General features: G+C 45.3%; 1 protein-coding gene across 2 annotated transcripts; it reads left to right on the forward strand.

Annotated features, from left to right (window-relative positions):
- Positions 1-7,924: 7,924 nt before the first annotated feature.
- LOC144717300 (uncharacterized) lies at positions 7,925-18,728 on the forward strand. Of its 2 annotated transcripts, XM_078592769.1 has the most exons (6): positions 7,925-8,199; positions 9,821-9,855; positions 10,269-10,758; positions 11,284-11,352; positions 12,699-12,818; positions 14,559-18,728. In XM_078592769.1, the coding sequence occupies exons 3-6, from the start codon at positions 10,281-10,283 to the stop codon at positions 15,341-15,343; spliced, it is 1,452 nt and encodes a 483-aa protein (XP_078448895.1). In that variant the 5' UTR covers positions 7,925-8,199; positions 9,821-9,855; positions 10,269-10,280; the 3' UTR covers positions 15,344-18,728. The 2 variants fall into 2 exon arrangements, with proteins under 2 accessions (XP_078448895.1, XP_078448894.1); XM_078592768.1 differs by lacking the exon at positions 9,821-9,855 and having other exon boundaries at positions 7,926-8,199.
- The last annotated feature ends 383 nt before the right edge of the window (positions 18,729-19,111 follow it).

Raw genomic sequence — 19,111 nt, forward strand, 5'->3', positions numbered from 1 at the left:
GTGCTGTGACGGTTCCACCTGAAGACGGAAGCTTGTGTTGCCTCCGAAACGTCGTGATTTTATTTTACTTTTATGAATTTAAATTTTTACCTACGTGACTTTACCGAAAAAAACCTAAGAATAATGATTTTAGGTGTATCTTGTAATTGTATTGCTTGTTGCGGTTACACCCAAATCAAGAGCCGAATGGCTCACAGGGTAAATCCTAATAAATTAAACTGAAAACTGAAACGTGCATGTATCGCTATTCCACTGCCATTGTATTGATATTGCACTGCCAGATGAGTGGGCTCGCTACGCAAGTGCAGATTTGTGGGGTTATTTTGTCCGTACATCACGAAGCTAGTCAGTGTGGGTGTTTGAAGGCAGAGAGCATCGGGACCCTACCGTTGCAGTGCTCCTCGTAGAGTGTCAGCCTCAAACCGCCACCAGCAGCTGCACACCGGCAATAGCTGCGACGCGTGTGGCGAAGACCTTCACAAAGTTAATTTGGAGCTTTCGTGACTGCAGGAATTACTCTTTGGTTCTTTCGGTAAAGTCACGTATAAAGACTCTCTGTGTTGCATTACATTACATTTCGAAATGTTGCTAGGTTGTTTAATTCAGTGTGTCTCTCTCCCTTCTAGATTTGAAGCTTTCGTGACTGCAAGGATTCATACTCTTAGTTATTTCGGTAAAGTCACGTAGGTAAAAAATGAAATTAAAATTAATAAAAAAATAAAATAAAAATCACGACGTTTCGGAGGCAACACAAGTCTCCTACGTGACTTTACCGAAAGAACTAAGAGTATGTCTCTCTCCCTGTCTCCTAATTTTTTCAAGCTTTTGCCCCTTGCCACTCACCGTGCCACTCATTGACATGCTAATTTCTCTAACCCCTCCCTCTCTCTTCGCCCCCGCCCCCCTCTCTATTTAAGGCCTCGACACAGAGGCGTGGTTTCTCTGTGTGCCTATGCATGTGCCTCTCTCTATGTATCTCTGTGATATCTGTCTGCTTATATGTCTGTCTATATGTCTCTGGTTCTGTGTTTTATCTCTCTCTCAAATTTCGCATTCTCAGGAAGAACGTAATCAACCAGGTAGGGTGTTGACTGTTATGTTATCCGACTCTCTGTTATATTACATTACATTTCTAAGTATACTAGATTTGTGTTTCTATTTCATTTATACCTGATGATGATTGCTTGTGTTGCAATCGAAACGTCGTATGCTAGTATTTTAATTTATTATTTTCTCTTTATACGTGACTTTACCGAATGAACCAAAGAGTACATTCACAAAGCTCCACGGGCCTGTAACTTCCACCAGTGTCTCTGCCCCGTGGAGGAACATGTGTAGTGGCACTCTGGAGTCTGGGGAATTTTTTTTCGATGCCGTCCTCGTTATATTCCAGCCGAGGTCATTCGTGCGTTGTGCTTTCGCATTCGTGGCACCATGTACCCAACGTTTCACGAAGCAATGGTGGGAATATTCTTCAGTTCGTGCACCTCCAGGTTGTTCCACGTGTTGTTCTGCATAGCGCGTGTTATTCAGAAGCTCCCTTCCCTTCATGTGGAGCGTAACGTCAGACATTGTGTTGAACAACGCGTAGTGGCACAACCAAAAACCAAACCAACATGCTCTGCTTTTTTTAAAAGCTAGAAATGTTGATTAGCCAAAAAGACATTCGACTACCTGGAAATTTAAGTTAGGAGAACACAAAAAACAGGCAGGGATGAGTCACCACTTCTCTGGCACGTCTGTAATTCTAGGTTCAAATCCGGATTTCAGTTTTAGTTTTGAAGCGGAGTGAATTACGGTCTTGGTCTGGTCACATTACTGCACAAGGGCATGCAAAACGTGCACGCCCTAGTGTGTGGATAAAAGACGGTCGCTTAAATAGTTCTCAGAAGTTGTTCGACCATATCATCTTTCGAGGGAAATCCGTTTAACATGGGTGATGCGCTTCTTTGCGATATTTTTAATGTGCTTTGTTTCATGACATACACTTATAGGGGTTTAAGTAAACAGATAACAGTTTTGAAAAACTGTTTAGAGCAAGGTAAATGCACACATTGCCTTACACAAGAAGAACCTGTACCTTTGATTACAATCCAGTGTGAAAATATGCTATGAGGCGTATGAGCTATAACAGCACAGAGTTAAAAGTAGAGTGCCTGGAGAAACACATGGAAGCCTGCAAAGGACTAACACTCAAAACTCTGCGTAGGCACATCAGCCTACTTGATGCCCTATATTCGGCAAATATCAAATTGATGAGGTAAAATTCAACTCACGATCGTGAGAGACGACGGCTTGGGGAAGTCTTTATTCAACATGGTTGCTGCTGATGATATCAAACTCTCAGGACGGACACTTGTATGTGTACATCAGGCAATACAAATTTGGTCAAACATTTGAAGCAACGCAAATGAGTGTCATCTACTGAATGGAATGTGACTGAGAGTGTGTTCACCGAGAAGATGGAGTGATGAAATCATTGCATGTGCAGACTTGGAATGTATTAGCTGCGTGAAAGGCGAACTGGAAAGGAGCTTTCACACGTTACGGTCCACCACACCACTTGCTCTAAGGCCACACACCCTTGCTCCCCACCTCCTCTACCTCCGCTTACCATGCGATCCATGATGAAGATCGGTGGGACCAAGATTGACGAGTTTTCCCAATGGCAGTGCTAGCCTCATGCCGTGCTTATGCCCACATTAGCCTATAATCCCCACGCAACTCAACATGTGCACAATATCAAATTCCACACTCGGATATACCTTTAACGGCTTTTATTGTCATAATCATGCAGAATTTTACACACGCGATGCATTGATGATGCACCCAGGCCACACGAGCCACTCTTCGACTCGCACTATCTTATCGTTTCAGGAAAACAGTATTGTCCTATTCCAGAACTCCCTGCCCTTTCCACCTACTGCCCTTGCATGCCCGTGTCTCTGGGTGCACCATCACATACAGTCGACCAAACAGAATTAAAACATTTCCTTAGAAAATGACCCGGATTCTCCTGGAGGTGGTCTCGCGTCAAACTCACCCTTGTTTATCACAGGGTCCGGGGGCCTCTATCTCACACCAAACTTTACCAATTCTCTCTCACATGGGAAACCCGTGGCCAGGTCACTCGATAGGTTGCCGGGATGAAAACTCAGGTGGAGAGGTTCGGTTTGTGAGTGCCATTTGACCTAATTGCAAGTATGTGTGTGCAGGTGGTGTTTGTGCAAGTGGTGAGTGCCGTGTGGAATGGCATATCCTGGGGTCTTGGGTCCGATCTCCGCATTCGTCCTCTCGTTGCCAGCATCCCCGGGAGTGTCACCTTTTCTGGGGGAAAAAACACAGGCACAGCATAGTTTATCAAGGGACCGGGTTCCCAAGGCATGGGAGGGTGTGTCTCTCATCAGCCCTGGGAACCATTAGTGCGACAGTTATCGTCCTTGCGATTTGAACCCTGCGACCCAAGTTCGATTTCTGCTCACAACCAACAGCTGTGACAAATCTGTCATGTACTTCCTATGGGTTGATGTGCGATGTATAAGCACCGTGGTGCTGGCCAACCACCCCCTTCCTGATGAAGTGGAAAACTGCCCGGAAGTGTTGCTGCACACGGGCAAATCCCTGCACATGTCCCCTCACTGACCTCATCCTTGAAATGATGACTTATTCTCCTTCTCATCATTATCGTCATTCTCGTGATTTTCCTTGCTGGGAAGATCACGAGAATGACAGAGAGTGGTATCCAACCTGGAAGAGACAGACACACGTGCCATTGTTATGCCTTGTCTGACTTTCCTTCATTACTAGCTGTGTTTATGCTTTCCCACTGCAATGCAACTCAAGAATCAAAGCATTTCCATGCTAAAAAGAGCAGTAGGGGCAATGGTAGAAATTTCGCTTTCACGTGATGGGTCAACTTATATTTGGCGACCAATGTTAGAGGTTAATTGTAAGTTCATAATATTTATGTTGTTGACAGTACTTTGGCTATGTACATGTATTACATGAGAGCTGAGCTACTGTTAACAACAGAAGCTCAACACAAAAGCTGAGATTTGCATACATTTCTAAAAGTATTCTCTAGCGAATTGTATATATAACAAAAGAATATAAGCGCTTTTCAACATTCCGGTTTGCTGAAAAACCAAATAAATTAGCATTTTTGCCCATGTGACAATTTGATTAGATTGGGTCTGTCAGTTGGTGAAGGGTAAAGCTGAAACTTCGCATATACCTAGACGATATAACATTAAAGTGTTTAATAATAAATCACAACATTGATCGAGAAAGCCTACGTAACACATAAAATGTTCACCTTGTAATGCGCACAGTACTCGCTCACACGCACAGCACGACTCAGTTCTGAGGCCCTCTATATTAAGGTGTTATTGGTCAATTAATGCGTGGGTTTACATATGGGAGGAAACTGGAGACCCGGAGAGAACCCACGCATGCGAGGGTTTATCATCAGCAATTGTTTCTTGCTGTGGTTGTCCCACCTGATGACGGACGCTTGTGTTGCGCCCGAAACGTCGTGATTTAATTTATTTTATACCTACGTGACTTTACCGAAAGAACCAAAGAGTATGAATGAACGTAATTGGGAGAACAAGGCACCAGTTATAGCCAACATGTTCATGGAAAAGTTTGAATCAGACGCCATCCAGACATCCACCCTGCGTCCTTCCCTGTGGAAGAGATATGTGGATGACACTTTCGTCATCTGGCCACATGGCCTCCCAGCATTGAACCACTTCTTGGACCACATCAATTCTAGACACCCATCTATCAGATTCACCATGGAAGTGGAGAAAGACGGTAAACTACCATTCTTGGATATTCTGTTTAAGAGGAGGCTTGACGGATCCTTGGGACATTCTGTCTACAGGAAAGCCACCCACACAAATTCCTACTTGAAACCGGATTCCCACCACCACCCATCTCAAAAGAATTCTCTCATCAAAACGCTATACCACAGAGCCCATGGCATTTCTGACCAACACCACCTGACTGATGAATTAAGACATGTACATCGGGCCCTCAGGATGAACGGATACTCTGACCGCACTATCCGCCAAGCTGTCTCTCCCACCACACAGAAACAACCACATGAAACTCTGACCAAAACTATCACGTTACCATACATAGCAGGCGTGACCAAAAAGATCTCCAAAATTCTAAACAAACATAAGATCCAAGTCCGATTCAGTACAGTGCATAAAATCCGTGATCTGATTCCATCTGTGAAGGATGTCGTTCCTGACTTACAGTATCCTGGAGTCTACAAATTGAGTTGCATTTGTGGTGATTGCTACATTGGAGAAACAAAACGTCATGTTGCTGATCGTGTCCGCGAGCACAAGTCAGATCTGAAACACGGCAGAACTGATTCTTCGGCCGTTGCCGATCATTGCTACAACTCGGCGGGCTCTCATGAAATTGTCTTTTCCGAGACCAAGGTTCTCTGCAAACCTCCGGGCTACCATCAAAGGTTTGTACACGAAGCCATACAAATATACAAACACAGACATAATTTCAACCGTGATGATGGGTACAAACTCAGTAATCACTGGAAAGATGTTATTAACCACGCAAAAAAGACTTAATTACACTTTTTGGACCATCTTATCTGACAGGCACTATTTTAATTTACTTCACCGAGTGTTAACATCCACAGTGTTTAACAGTAATCTCTTCATTGTTCTTTGATCACCGCTCGCCACGTTTCCATTCATTGTGTTGAGCACTACGTGATGTCTTTGATCACCGCTCGCCCTCCGTCCCGGCGCGTCTCCATTCATTGTGTTGAGCACTGCGTGCAGTCTTTGATCGCCGCTCGCCCTCCGTCCCGACACGTCTCCATTCATTGTGTTGAGCACTGCGTGCAGTCTTTGATCACCGCTCCTCCTCCCTCCCGATACGTTTCCATTCATTGGCTACCACAGCCTGATAAGCTCTCCCCCCTCTCCACCTCCCTTCAACTTGCTTATAAAGGATTACATCTTGAATCATTGCTTCACTTGATGCAGCTAATTCGGCTGTGACGGTCCCACCTGATGACGGAGACTTGTGTTGCCTCCGAAACGTCGTGAATTTTATTTTGTTTTGTTTTATTTTACTTTCATTAGTTTTAATGTTTTTAACTACGTGACTTTACCGAAAAAACCTGAGAATATGAATCATTGCAGTCACGAAAGCTTCAAATCTAGAATTAAGGCAAAGGGTCTCTGTGGCGGTCATCCTCCACACCGTCGGAGTCCTCACGACAACTCCACACTGCAGCCTGTGGCTCTATACAAACAACGTCGCGTGATTGTTGTTGATGGCTGTTCACCGACTTGTTAAGTTGAGCAGAGGTCTCCGTGCGAACTTACTACACACAGCGGCCACCGGAGGTCGCTATCTTCACGGCGAATGTGCATTTGTGTCTTTCGTTAACATAAAAAAAAGTCCTGGCCACAAAAGCTAAGATTGTGGAGAATAATAGCAGCCATTTTTGTACTTTTGAGGAATAAGCAATTAGGAAATAACACTTATTACCCAGGAACAAAACATAATCAATTTGTTATACAGTGTTATTCATGGAGTGGATTATTAACTTTGCTTTTGTATCCTGGTAACAAAAGCTAAGTTTGTGGGGAATAACAGCCATTTTTTGTACTTTTGAGGCATAAGTAATTAGGAAATAACAATTTTTTTGTTACAAATTGTTATTAACACGCAACTCCCCCACCCTTCCCATAAAGTGCCGTGCACGAGCTATTTAATTCAATTATTTTCGCCCTGGATTTACAAAATGTGTGTAAATGTAACACTTAATAACGTGATTTAAATGACACAAATTACTTAAGGAGTTTAATGATTCCGATAAATAAAGATTACCCACTGCACTTGCGAAGATTACTGAAGATGGCATCGCCCAGCCCGTGACACTGGGCGCTGCCATTACGCGGTGACGCCATCAGATTGACATCTTAACCTGTCAAATAAATAGATATTTGTTTACGTTTCAATTCAACCATTTCACATTCTTCTTCATTTTGAAATGTTCAATCTTACTATGTCCCTCAAAGATGAATTGCCTAACTGCGAATCCGCGCTGTGGTTGGTTACGCCTGTAAATAAATAACAGCGAATTAGCGAGCTAAGAGCAGATAGCGAGAGGAAATATAGATAGAGAATAATTATATTTATTTTTAAAATCTTAATTCGCGTTATGTGTTTCCCAACATTTGAGCCGAGATTTCAGGCAAACCCCCTTGAGTTTATCTTCTTGGTTCTTTCGGTAAAGTCACGTAGAAGGGAAATAATAAAATAATAAAAATAAAACATAATAAAATACAATTCTCACGACGTTTCGGCCACAACGCAAGCAGCCGTCCTCAGCTGAAGAACAGGGCTGTCGGAAAGACAGCGTCTGAAGTTTGTCATGTTTGTGGGGTCCCCTTGAACCCTATATGGAGGGGGAATGAGGGGGCGCACGCGAGGGACGACGGTATTGCACCACCGGTTGGCTACGTACGGCACGAAAGAAGTTCAACATTCACGCTGAGACAACAAATTGCGATTTAGCGAGATAATAGCAGATATCTACAGAAAAGCCAGATTACAGAGAATATTTTTTTGTTATATTCATTAGCGTTACGTGTTTATTAAGATTACAATGGTTCTAGATTTGAAGCTTTCGTGACTGCAAGGATTCATACTCTTAGTTTTTTCGGTAAAGTCACGTAGGAAAAAAATGATTTGAGCTATTTTCATTTATTATTTTGAGTTATTTTCATTTAGTAATTTATTTTATTATTTAGTTATTTTCATTTATTATTGTTTTGAGTTATTTTCATTTATTATTTTTTACCTATGTGACTTTACCGAAAAAAACCTAAGAGTATTACAATGGTTGCTGTTTTTTTTAAATAAATGCGGAGTCCCCTTGTTCCACTTGGGACCCCTTTGGAATTCACGGTCCGGGGCGCCGCGCTCCTCATCCACGGTCCGGGGCCCCCCGCCGATCTCATCCACGGTCCGGGGCCTTCGTCACTCCGAGGGAGTCCGCGAGAGGGGAAATCCGGAGGTTGAAACGAAGAAACGCAAAGGGGCCCATCCATCCCGCGTCTCGCAAACAACTCCACAGCCATCGCCACCGCCTCCTCCTCCTGCTGCTGCTACTGCTGCCACTGCTGCCCAGGGCCTAGCGACGTGAGTGGTAGACGCGGGGCCGAGGCGCCGATGTTAATAAACAATTCGCTGTTGCAAGGCGCTTCAGGGGGTAGTGAACCCGTAGATCGATGGGCCCCACCACACTCCACTGCTGGATGATGGGGGTTCGGGGCGGTCCCATACCCACGTCGTGTGGAGGGGGTGGGGGGAAGGGGGGGGGTTGTTCGACCATACTTCACCACGTTGGTCCAGTGCGTGTTGGCTAAGGCGGGGGGAGTGTAAAAGTCCAGTGCGGTGTTTTTTGTTGCCAGATGTGTCTCTCTGCAGCGGTCTATAGCGCCGGTGTATTCCCTCCACACTCAAGAATCAACGTACGTTTTAGAGTGTTTGGCTGCTATAATTTGTAAATGTCCACATGATGAGCCGCTTCATTGAGCTATGGTTTGTTGGCCATGAACGATGTGTATTCCTCAGTGGGCCCTATATGGTCAAATGTTTAAAAAAAATACATTGTTTCATCGTTTTATAGTGTGTGCTGTGGGTGCCCTTCCAAACACTAGCCAGGCTTCACCACTGCTTAGCTTCCGAGATCGGGTCTCGGCTATTGTGAAATGCAAGCGTGTTGATGATGCCTGCACAACACAAACCCGATTCGATTCAAATTTTCACCGATTCTGTGCCACGCCTGGAGGTGATGTAGCCACATTTGGACGCCACCAAGTCCAGCATATATGTAGTAGGTTCAATGAGACGTGGACGACGTAGTCGGAGGCACACTTATTTATTATAACGTTTCACTCAGCACAGGCCAATGTATACAACACTCGAAGGGGTAACGGCCCCTTCACCCGTCTAACAGGGAGACCCCACTATCTCTAACCCGGCTAGCCTACTCCCAGGTTCTCCACTCGAGAGCTAGGGGAGGCTAGTTGATCCAGCTCTGGCCAAGCTAGGATCACGGCACCCTTAGTCACCAGACCGGCTCTTACAAGAGCATCGGCTCTGGGCTCTCGGGGCCACGCCACTGGCTTGCCCTGGTCGTGTCCTTAGAAGGACGGCGATCCAGGGGAGCCCCAGGGCCTATCTAGCCGGTCTTCACTCTTCTCTGGTTTAAGCTAAACGCTGAACATTTAATGGCACCGTCTCCTGCGTGGACGCTCTTTCGGACCCATTCCATTCCTTAGCTGCCACCGTGGTATTATTCTTGACCACCAGCCATCAACTGTTCCAGCGATATTTCCTGCCAAAGCTCATTTGGTTTTCTTCACTGTCAATTATATATTTAACCTGCGTGTTCTCGAATATATTTGTTGTATTTTGTTACTGGCAAATGAGGTTCCAATGGTGTAAATGCTTACCCCGAGCTCTCATACTCTGATGGTTCATTGTCCTTGAGTTGTGCGCCTTTTTGCGTCATCTGGCCAACACCATGTGAGACCAGGCTCTAAAGAAAGCTGTCTCGGGTGTGGACCAATCAATTTCAAGGACAGTGCATACATTAACAGAGTTATGTTTTTTGTTTGCATTCCGACTGCAGGCATTGTGGTCAATGCAAACATGACTCCTTGTAAAAAAGGTGTCAGTTTTGTTGCTAGATAAAAGGGTAATAAAACAATTATCATTAACATTTTGTTTTGTTCTTGTGCATCTCTCCTTGCAGTGCATACTTTTTTACGTTTTTGATCCAAACAGCAGGTAATCCTCATAGATTAAAACAAATATTTTTCTTTACGTTATTTAAGACAAAGTTCTGTCTTCTAAAAGCACTCCAACATATCGATTTTATTATTTTGATTCTGATCAATAGCTGTACTGTTTACATGCACCAATATGTTTTATTGTTTCGCTCTGACAGATATCTCCCAATTGTTGAGTGAATTTGTGCGTGATTCCTGTTTTTCTCAAAGGTAATCTGATGCATTCTCTATTAAATTTTGCTTATATTTCCTGCAGTACATTGACATTATAATCGCTGTTGTCAGCAATCTAAGGTGGACAATATTACCATTAATATTGATACCTCATCTTCGTATCTTATATAACCATGAATAACTTTGGCGACAGCATCTCACATAAGGCATGATTATATCCAAACCATCTCTCTGCAGCTGAATCGTAGCATGGCGTGCGCGGTGGCCACCCCGGCGCTGGAGCCAAGCGGGGACTTCCCGGCGTGGCTGGAGGCGCAGGGCGTGAACGAGGAGGTGGCCCGGGCCATGGACGCGGAGCTCGGCATCCGGGACTACGGGGTCCTGCGCGCCTGCGTCGGGGACGGCCTCGTGCGTGCCGAGCTGCTGGCCGCGGCGCGCGACCGCCTGCCCTTCGGCTTCTACGCCGTGCTGCGGCAGGTGGTGAAGGCCCTGCAAGGCGCCGAGCACCACGACGCTGGGACGTCGCGCTGGGACGCCCCCGGCGACGTGACGCTGGGAGGCCTGGTGGACGTGCTGCTCGCTCTGTTCAGCGGCTTGAGCCGGGAGCTGCTGCTGTCCGTTCAGAGGTTGGGAGGTGGCGGTGGTGGTGGTAATGATGATGGTGATGGTGGCGATGGTGATGATGGTTCTGACAGCGGTGGTTGGGATGGTGAAGATTGTGGGGATGGTAAGTACTCTAGTGATGTTGTAAGTGGTGGTTGTATGGTAGTATAAGCTGCATTGTTGATTATGGTGGTTTTGAGGGCAGTGTTGGTGACAGTAGTACTGGTGTAATAGGAGGCAATTATGGGAAAACAACGGATGTAGTTTTAATTCCTATAAAAATCACCACACTCATCATTGACACTTGCTTACAACAGAAACATATATAAAGTAGGCTGACATAATACAGCTTACGACCCTCACTACAAAGGCAGAACCTTCACGTAACACGATCTCCGTAACGCTATTGAGACATCGAAGTAAAAAGGACGATCATGATGAACAAGGGATTATAACTTTTAAATGAAAAAGGTCTGTGTCACCGCGCCCTTAGAAATTGCACACGCATTAATGCAATGAATATCACGTCGCGATCTGCTTTTCGCTTGCAAGTTTCAGATTTACTGCAATACACCCGTCATTGGACGGGCAAAAGGGGCTAGTAAATAAGGTTTATTTTTTTTGTCATCTCTTCGTGTTTGTTGTACAGGTCAGGCTGAAGAGGATCTGGTCGAGGCCTGGGACGAGATCAAAACTGAACATAAGGACTCGGATGAAGGTAAGTGTTCATTTTATAAATTCACTTTGTTATAGTACTCTACAGTTTACTGTAATACATAAATACATGATATTATATTGCACTGCACTGCAAAAGTAGTAAATGTATGCAAGTTATTTACAGACCTTTATCAATCCACTTAGCTTGTTTGCCCGTCCAAGGACGGGTGTATATTGCAGTAAATCTGAAATATTAAATAGAAAAATTGTTCAGCTCATGATTATTAATGAGGATTGTGGTTGCCCCATGTGGAGTGATGTCATCCGCTAATGGTTATTGGGGAGGGGTGCAGCATGTGGAGTGACGTCACCTGCTAATGGTTATTGGGGAGGGGTGCGGCATGTGGAGTGACGTCGCCCCCTCATGGTTATTGGGGAGGGGTGCGGCATATGGAGTGACGTCACCCGCTCATGATTATTAATGACGGGGGGGGGAGGGAGGGGTCCATGTGGAGGACCCCACCTGTTCAAGATTATTAATGAGGGGGGCTGGTCGACGGCGAGTGACGTCACGCGCGTGACACACAGACATTCTTGGCTCATTATATTAAGTAACTATCTGTACTACCCGGCTTCGCCCGGGACTTGGATTCACGACGCCTGGCCGCCTTTGTCTCCCCAGTGGCGATGTTCACACACCACACCAGTTACTCGTTTGAGGCTGAGTCGACCTAGTGGAGGGCCCAGGACCGGTTAAAATAATCGTCACCGGTGGTGGCCATGAGCGGGAATCGAACTCGGGTTGCTAACCACTACACTACAATGCGTTACGCTTCCACGTGCTCGGGTCACATGACAGATGTGATGTCACAGCTCACTTGCCGTGCAAAAATATATGCATTATTGAGCTCCCCCTCCCCCCTCAAAAAAAACTAAAGTGTATTTTTTACATTTTTGCATGTGTACAGTCTGGAAAGTACCCACATGGCAAATTTCAAGTTTGTTGCATGTCGGGAAGTAAGCTAAACATTTTGAACAGACACACATATTCACAACTTTTTACTTTTATATATATGGAGATTACTGCGTAAAGGCCTCCCCATGTCGTGCCGGCCATGCTGGTTATTTGTCCATACTTCACCACACTGGCTCGTGCGGGTTGGTGAAGGGGACACCCAGGACGGGGTCAGATAACACTCATCACACGACCCTACCGCCCTAAACGAACCTAGGGCGCCTCAACGCTCTTCTGTCTTCGCGCCTTCCTCAAATTTCCTTCTCCATCACCAATCAATGAGACTCACTTTGGAACCTTGACCCTGACTATAATCTTGAGCCCCTGGGCTCAGCGTTCAACCTCTCGGCGCTCCCAGTTGAGCTCACGGCCGCATTCGTTTCTGCCTCTAGGAGTGACCCAAGTGTCGGAGCAGCACGGAGCGAGACCCGGCTTCTCGGGGGCCCAGCTGAAAGGGGTGATGATGACGAAGACCACAATGATGGACGTTCCTGACGATGAGCAGCTCACTTGTGAGTGTGGCTGATGGTTTTTTATTGTTATCTTTTCGCCACAATTCTATCCAGATTGTGCTATAGACATCTCATGAGATGGAATAATATTTCTGGTTCTCTCGCAGAACAGCAGAGAACGGCACACAAAACTAGATACCAGCATTTTTTATATTTGGTTCAGGTACACTCACAACATTTTGGACAGAAATACGGATATATTTTTGTATTGTTTTCCTCCATTCATCAAGGTAATATAAATTCTAATTATGCTGATGGCAGAACCTTTAAATACAAAGTAGCGAATGAACAGTAGGCTCAGTGCTTAATGTGATTTAGAATTTAGTAAAACTCCTCTTATCCGGGACGAAATGGGGGGCGATCTTCGCAAATCCTGTTCGTAACCTAACCAGTAACCAACGGGAACTATTCACTAGAAGGGCATCCCAACTTCCAAAGTGCAGCTGCATTCTTGTCACAAAGCTACCTCTGCAATCGCAATAGAGACAGCACTTTAGTCTTGGTAGAGGGCAGCACTTTCCCACAAAGGGTAATGTTCGTCATGACAGTCAAACCGATATGTTTCATTCTTAGAGATTGAATTTGGTAATACCGCAATTTTTATCGTGCATTTTTTATTTGAAAACATTTGAACCATAACGCCAGCGCACGTGATGACTTGCTCTTTTTAAATCGCATCACAAAATATTTTTACATCCACTGCAGTATTGCAAAAACCGGCTGATATTTTACGGTTAATACACTCACAGTATTAACCAGGGCGGCCTGCCAAATTTTAACCTTGAAGCTCTACAACAAGTGGCATTTCTCCACCTAAATGCATTGCTATTGGATTTCATGTGACACCTTGCAGTTAAACTCGACTCCATACTGTGATCAACCCCATGCGATAATGTTGTTTTTTTACCTCTGTTAAACTTGCATTTGCTGTTTTCTTATTGTTCTGCCAACATATTGCCCTCATTGTATTTCCTGTTAAAGCACACAGCTTTCACTTCCACTTATTATTGATAATATAACTCCCCTTAAGTCCAGACTTGAGTGGTCTGAGAGCCATTTGGTTGTGAATCTGATTGCTGACGTGTTGATGTGCTGGATTGTCAGTTATAGGGTTCGTTTAACCATACCCTCACCACGCTAATCAATGGGGTTGGTGAAAGGGGGGTGGGTTGGTGGCAGGACCACTCAGATATCACTTGCCACTGATTTTAACTATGGCTGGAAATCCAGGTGTGTTAACCATTCACTACTCATGCTCTTAGGTTTTTTCGGTAAAGTCACGTAGGTAAAACATTAAAATTAATAAAAATAAAATAAAAATCACGACGTTTCGGAGGCAACACAAGCTTCCGTCTTCAGGTGGAACCGATACAGCTGTCGTGGCTGTGACGGTTCCACCTGAAGACGGAAGCTTGTGTTGCCTCCGAAACGTCGTGATTTTTATTTTATTTTACTTTTATTAATTTTAATGTTTTACCTACGTGACTTTACCGAAAAAACCTAAGAGTATGAATCCTTGCAGTCACGAAAGCTTCAAATCTACATTCACTACTCCACACGATCTTCTCTGAGACCTACTTTAAATATCTGTCACATTTCAGACTCAGCTGCCAGAGATTGGATTCTAGGATCATTGTCATCATTAGGCTCATCTCTTTGTGAAACTTTCTCTCAATTATCAGCCATGTCAAACGTGCCCTTCAAGACAGTCAAAATCCCTTCTGTGCTTTGCATCATCAGCTGAGAATGCGGAAGGAGAAGGAGGAAGTGGCGGTGACGACCTGGAGCTGAGCGTCAACGACAGAGAAAACCTTAACCTCCCAGACGCCCATTACAACAACGATGACGACAACAATTACAACAACGACGCTTACAACAATGACGACACTTACATCAACGACAATGCTTACAACAATGAAAATTTCAACAACGAAGACAATTACATCGACAAAAACACAGCCACCGCCGAAACGAGCAACTCGCAACCCGCTCTGTGCAGTGGTGGCCGCGATGGTGATGGGTCCAGCGACAGTCCGTCGCAGTCCCAGGCTCCTGAGAAATCCACGACAATAGCGCCGGCGTCGGCTGAGAAGGCGCGTCCACACCAGTGCCTGCACTGCGACAGCCGCTTCTTCAAGACCGACGACCTGAAGCGGCACATGCGCACGCACACGGGCGAGCGACCGTACTGCTGCGAGGTGTGCGGGCGCGCCTTTTCACAGTTGTGCAACCTCAAGAAGCACTGGATCACGCACACTGGCGAGCGACAGTACCGCTGTGCGCTGTGCGGCCGTGCCTTCAAGCACTTCTCGGGGCTGCGGTTGCACGAGCGTACGCATACGGGCGAGCGGCCGTACGGCTGCGACGTGTGCGGCCGCGCCTTTGCGCACTACTCCAACATGAAGGCACACCGCCGCACGCACACGGGCGAGAAGCCCTACACGTGCGATGTGTGCGGCCGCGCGTTCTCGCAGGTAGGAAACATGAAAATGCACCTGCGCATGCACCACGGCGGGCAGGTGTGACCCAGAGGTCGCAAACGGGTTTTGATTCCTTACCCGTACCCGTACCCGGCCGCACCAGGGTCGCAAATGGGTACCCGTACCCGTACCCAGCCGGGTACGGGTACCCGTTCCCTACCCGTACCCTACCTGAAATGAGTTACAAACGGTTACTCACCAGTGACTCACGGCCTACCCGTACCCGTACCCAGCCGCACCAGGGTCGCAAACGGCTACCCGTACCCAGCTGGGTACGGGTAGCCGGGTATCGGGTAGGGTACGGGTATCGGGTACCCCGTTGCGACCTCTGGTGTGATCTGAGCTCACGGGGAGTCCAGTCGCCGGTACCGCAAAGGGAGGTTTGGGTTTTGGTATCGGCACGTGTCTTGAAATACTTAGTATTCTCGAGATGCTAAAGAGATAGCGCAGGTGTGAGGAGTCTTTGCCATATCGAGGGTTGAATAGATCTTTCGAATACAATTTGGAGGGAGTTGCCAGCACTGAGACGCCATTGGGAAAGGAGGAAGGGATTTGTTTATTTTCGGGATCTGCGTGCGTCGAGACACTTGGTTGGGATGAGCTGCCGAGGATGGGGAAGCTGTTCCTTACTAAGGGCCAAATAGGACCTGCAAATACCTTCACAGGTGGGCCACACATGAGAACACACGCCTCAGTCACGTTTGGCTCTTCACGAGGCCAGTTGTAGTTACAAGAAGTGACTTGAGTGCGTTTAAAATTATAGGGCTGTTTAGTTTTGTGGGGTGGCCCTCTTTGTATATTCAGTTCCTTCCCTTTACTGTATTTTTTTACCACCCCTGTGCAATGTCAAGCACTCTCCTGTTATTTATCTTGGTTTCTTCAGTTCCAGTGTTTAACTGTTTAATATGCATTGCCAAGCTCAATCAAAAGTTAAAACAAACAAAACTAGATTTGCACAAATGGACACAGTGTTGCTATGGTTTTATTTTGCAATTTACTACAGTATTTAACTTAGTGCTTCAGTATATTGTGTTTCTACCATTATAAAGCAGTACAGGTGGTGCCCGATATGTCGTCTCGATATACCTCGTGTCGCACTCACGTCGCTGACTTTTTGAGGAGCCCAACGTAAAATTTCCCCGCACACAGAGTCGTGTTACGGCTTTTCCAACTAATTTCACCCGAGTTGAAAACACTGTCCAACTCGTATTTCGCACGTGCGCTGCCACCTTTCTCAGTCCCATCGTGTTCTCCAACTAATGTAGCAAGTGCTCCTTGTAATCGACGTGGACCAGAGGTCGCAAACGGGTTTTGATTCCTTACCCCTACCCGTACCCGGCCACACCAGGGTCGCAAACGGGTACCCATACCCGTACCCAGCCGGGTACGGGTACCCGTTCCCTACCCGTACCCTACCTGAAATGAGTTACAAACGGTTACTCACCAGTGACTCACGGCCTACCCGTACCCGTACCCAGCCGCACCAGGGTCGCAAACGGCTACCCGTACCCAGCTGGGTACGGGTAGGGTACGGGTATCGGGTACCCGATTGCGACCTCTGGCGTGGACTTTATTGCAAAACATCATCGCGAACCTTCAACAACGAGTAGCACGCGTAGTGCTAGTGACAGTGCAGGTTGTGAGCATAAGAAAAAGCGCAATAGTGTTACGCTCGATGTTAAAATGGAAGTGATAAAGTGTTGTAGGAATGATGAACGGTGCGATTGATATCGGGCGCCATTCGAATCTTCCTCCCAACGAGTGTATGTACGACAGTGAAGAATGCTGATGAAATAGAAAGTAAAGCTCGGAATGTTTTTAAAGCATTCGGAGGTTAAAATTACACGGCAAAGAAGTGCTATCGTGGGAAAAAATTAAACGATTGGCTGGCCTTGTGGATCAAGGATCTGCACAACGAGAATACGCCGTAATTCTAGATTTGAAGTTTTCGTGACTGCAAGGGTCCATACTCTTTTGTTTTTTCGGTAAAGTCACGTAGGTAAAAAAGAAATAAAATAAATTAAATCACGACGTTTCGGAGGCAACACAAGGAAGACAGAAGCTTGTGTTGCCTCCGAAACGTCGTGATTTAATTTATTTAATTTAATTTTTTACCTACGTGACTTTACCGAAAAAACCAAAGAGTATGAGAATACGCCGATCAGCTTAGCCCTCAAACTTAATTTGGAGCTTTCGTGACTGCAGGAATTATTCTTTGGTTCTTTCGGTAAAGTCACGTATAACGATAAAAATAATAAATTAAATTAAATACTAGCATACGACGTTTCGATTGATGATTGCTTGTGTTGCAATCGAAACGTCGTATGCTAGTATTTAATTTAATTTATTATTTTATCTTTATACGTGACGTTACCGAAAGAACCAAAGAATAAGCTTAGCCCTCGTTCAGGAGAAGGCCCCAAGCTTGTATGAGGACTTGAGAAAGGAGTTGGGGAGAGGAAAAGGCAACGAAAGAGAAACCATTCAAGGCCGCCCGTGGATGGTTTTACAGATTTCAGGCACGATATCGTTCAAGGACGAGAAAATACGGAGAGAGTCGGCCGGTGCCAACGTAGATACTGCTGTGCTGATACGTTTCCAGAAAAACTTAAGAAAATCATTTTTAAAAATATGGGTATGGTCGTAAATGGGTGTTTAATCCTCTCCCAACACAACTCATCTACTCAAGGTAACAAAAACTATAGCTTAAGGTAAAATCGTGTTACAATACTGCTTAATATTGTGCTTTACGCAACAAAATGTTTTTCTGTTTAATTATTTGCTTTACAATGTCAAATACGTTTTCTATATGAAAAAAAATGATTCGTTACAAATATGTGTACATTATGTGTTGTATCGTACAGGTTATTCTGTACATGTCAAGTACGTATTTTGGTTGCTAGGTATGAAACAACATTTGCCTAAGTTACGGTCCCTATCTCTACCTTATTCCATTGTTTCTTATGGGAGAAATTGCCCTGCTTTGCATCACATAGTCAATGTTTACGCTCTTACGGTCCCTATCCCCCCCATTAACATGTATTTCTATGGGGGGGAGGGGGAAGTCCACGATATACATAATTTCGTTAGAGGTCGCATCTTTCTGGTCCCTAACCCCGACGTACATTGGGGACCCCTATTTTCATTGGTTAAAAAAGTTCAAAGTTCATTTATTAGGTATAGCCCTGTGAGCCATTCGGCTCTTGAATCGGGTGCAACCGCAACAAACAACAAACAAAAACATGAACAACCCCAGCAGGCACCCTGGTTAATGCTGGTGGCGTATTAACCACATATACACTCTATGGGAACCTCATTTGCCAGTAAAAATATGATAATTAGTTTTTTACCCTTCTATCTGGCAACAAAACTGACACCTTTTTACAAGGAGTCATGTTTGCATAGACCGCAATACCTGCAGTCATAATGCCAGATAGAAGGGTAAAAAACCAATTATCATATTTTTACTGGCAAATGAGGTTCCCATAGTGTAGATGCTTGCCCCGAGCTCTCATACTCTGATGGTGCATTGTCCTTGAGTTTGTCCGCCTTTTGGCGTCATCTGGTCCAACCCATGTGAGACTAGGCTCTAAGGAAAGCTGTCTCGGGTGTGGACCAATCAACTTCAAGGACAGTGCATATTATCAGAGTTATGTCTTTTGTTTGTATTATGACTGCAGGTATTGCGGTCTATGCAAACATTACTCCTTGTAAAAAGGTGTCAGTTTTGTTGCCAGATAGAAGGGTAAAAAACCAATTATCACATATACACTGTGTGCTGTCTGTTTCACAGCATATGTTAAGAGATCCTGT

Source organism: Lampetra planeri, chromosome 3 (assembly GCF_965212315.1).
Source record: "Lampetra planeri chromosome 3, kcLamPlan1.2.h2, whole genome shotgun sequence".
NCBI classification, from domain to species: domain Eukaryota; kingdom Metazoa; phylum Chordata; class Hyperoartia; order Petromyzontiformes; family Petromyzontidae; genus Lampetra; species Lampetra planeri.

Coding starts and splice junctions, on each gene's coding strand:
- LOC144717300 (XM_078592769.1), top strand. CDS start 10,281: ATGGCGTGCGCGGTGGCCACCCCGGCGCTGGAGCCAAGCGGGGACTTC. Junction 10,759..11,283: donor TGGTGAAGATTGTGGGGATG/GTAAGTACTCTA, acceptor TTTGTTGTACAG/GTCAGGCTGAAGAGGATCTG. Junction 12,819..14,558: donor TGACGATGAGCAGCTCACTT/GTGAGTGTGGCT, acceptor TTGCATCATCAG/CTGAGAATGCGGAAGGAGAA.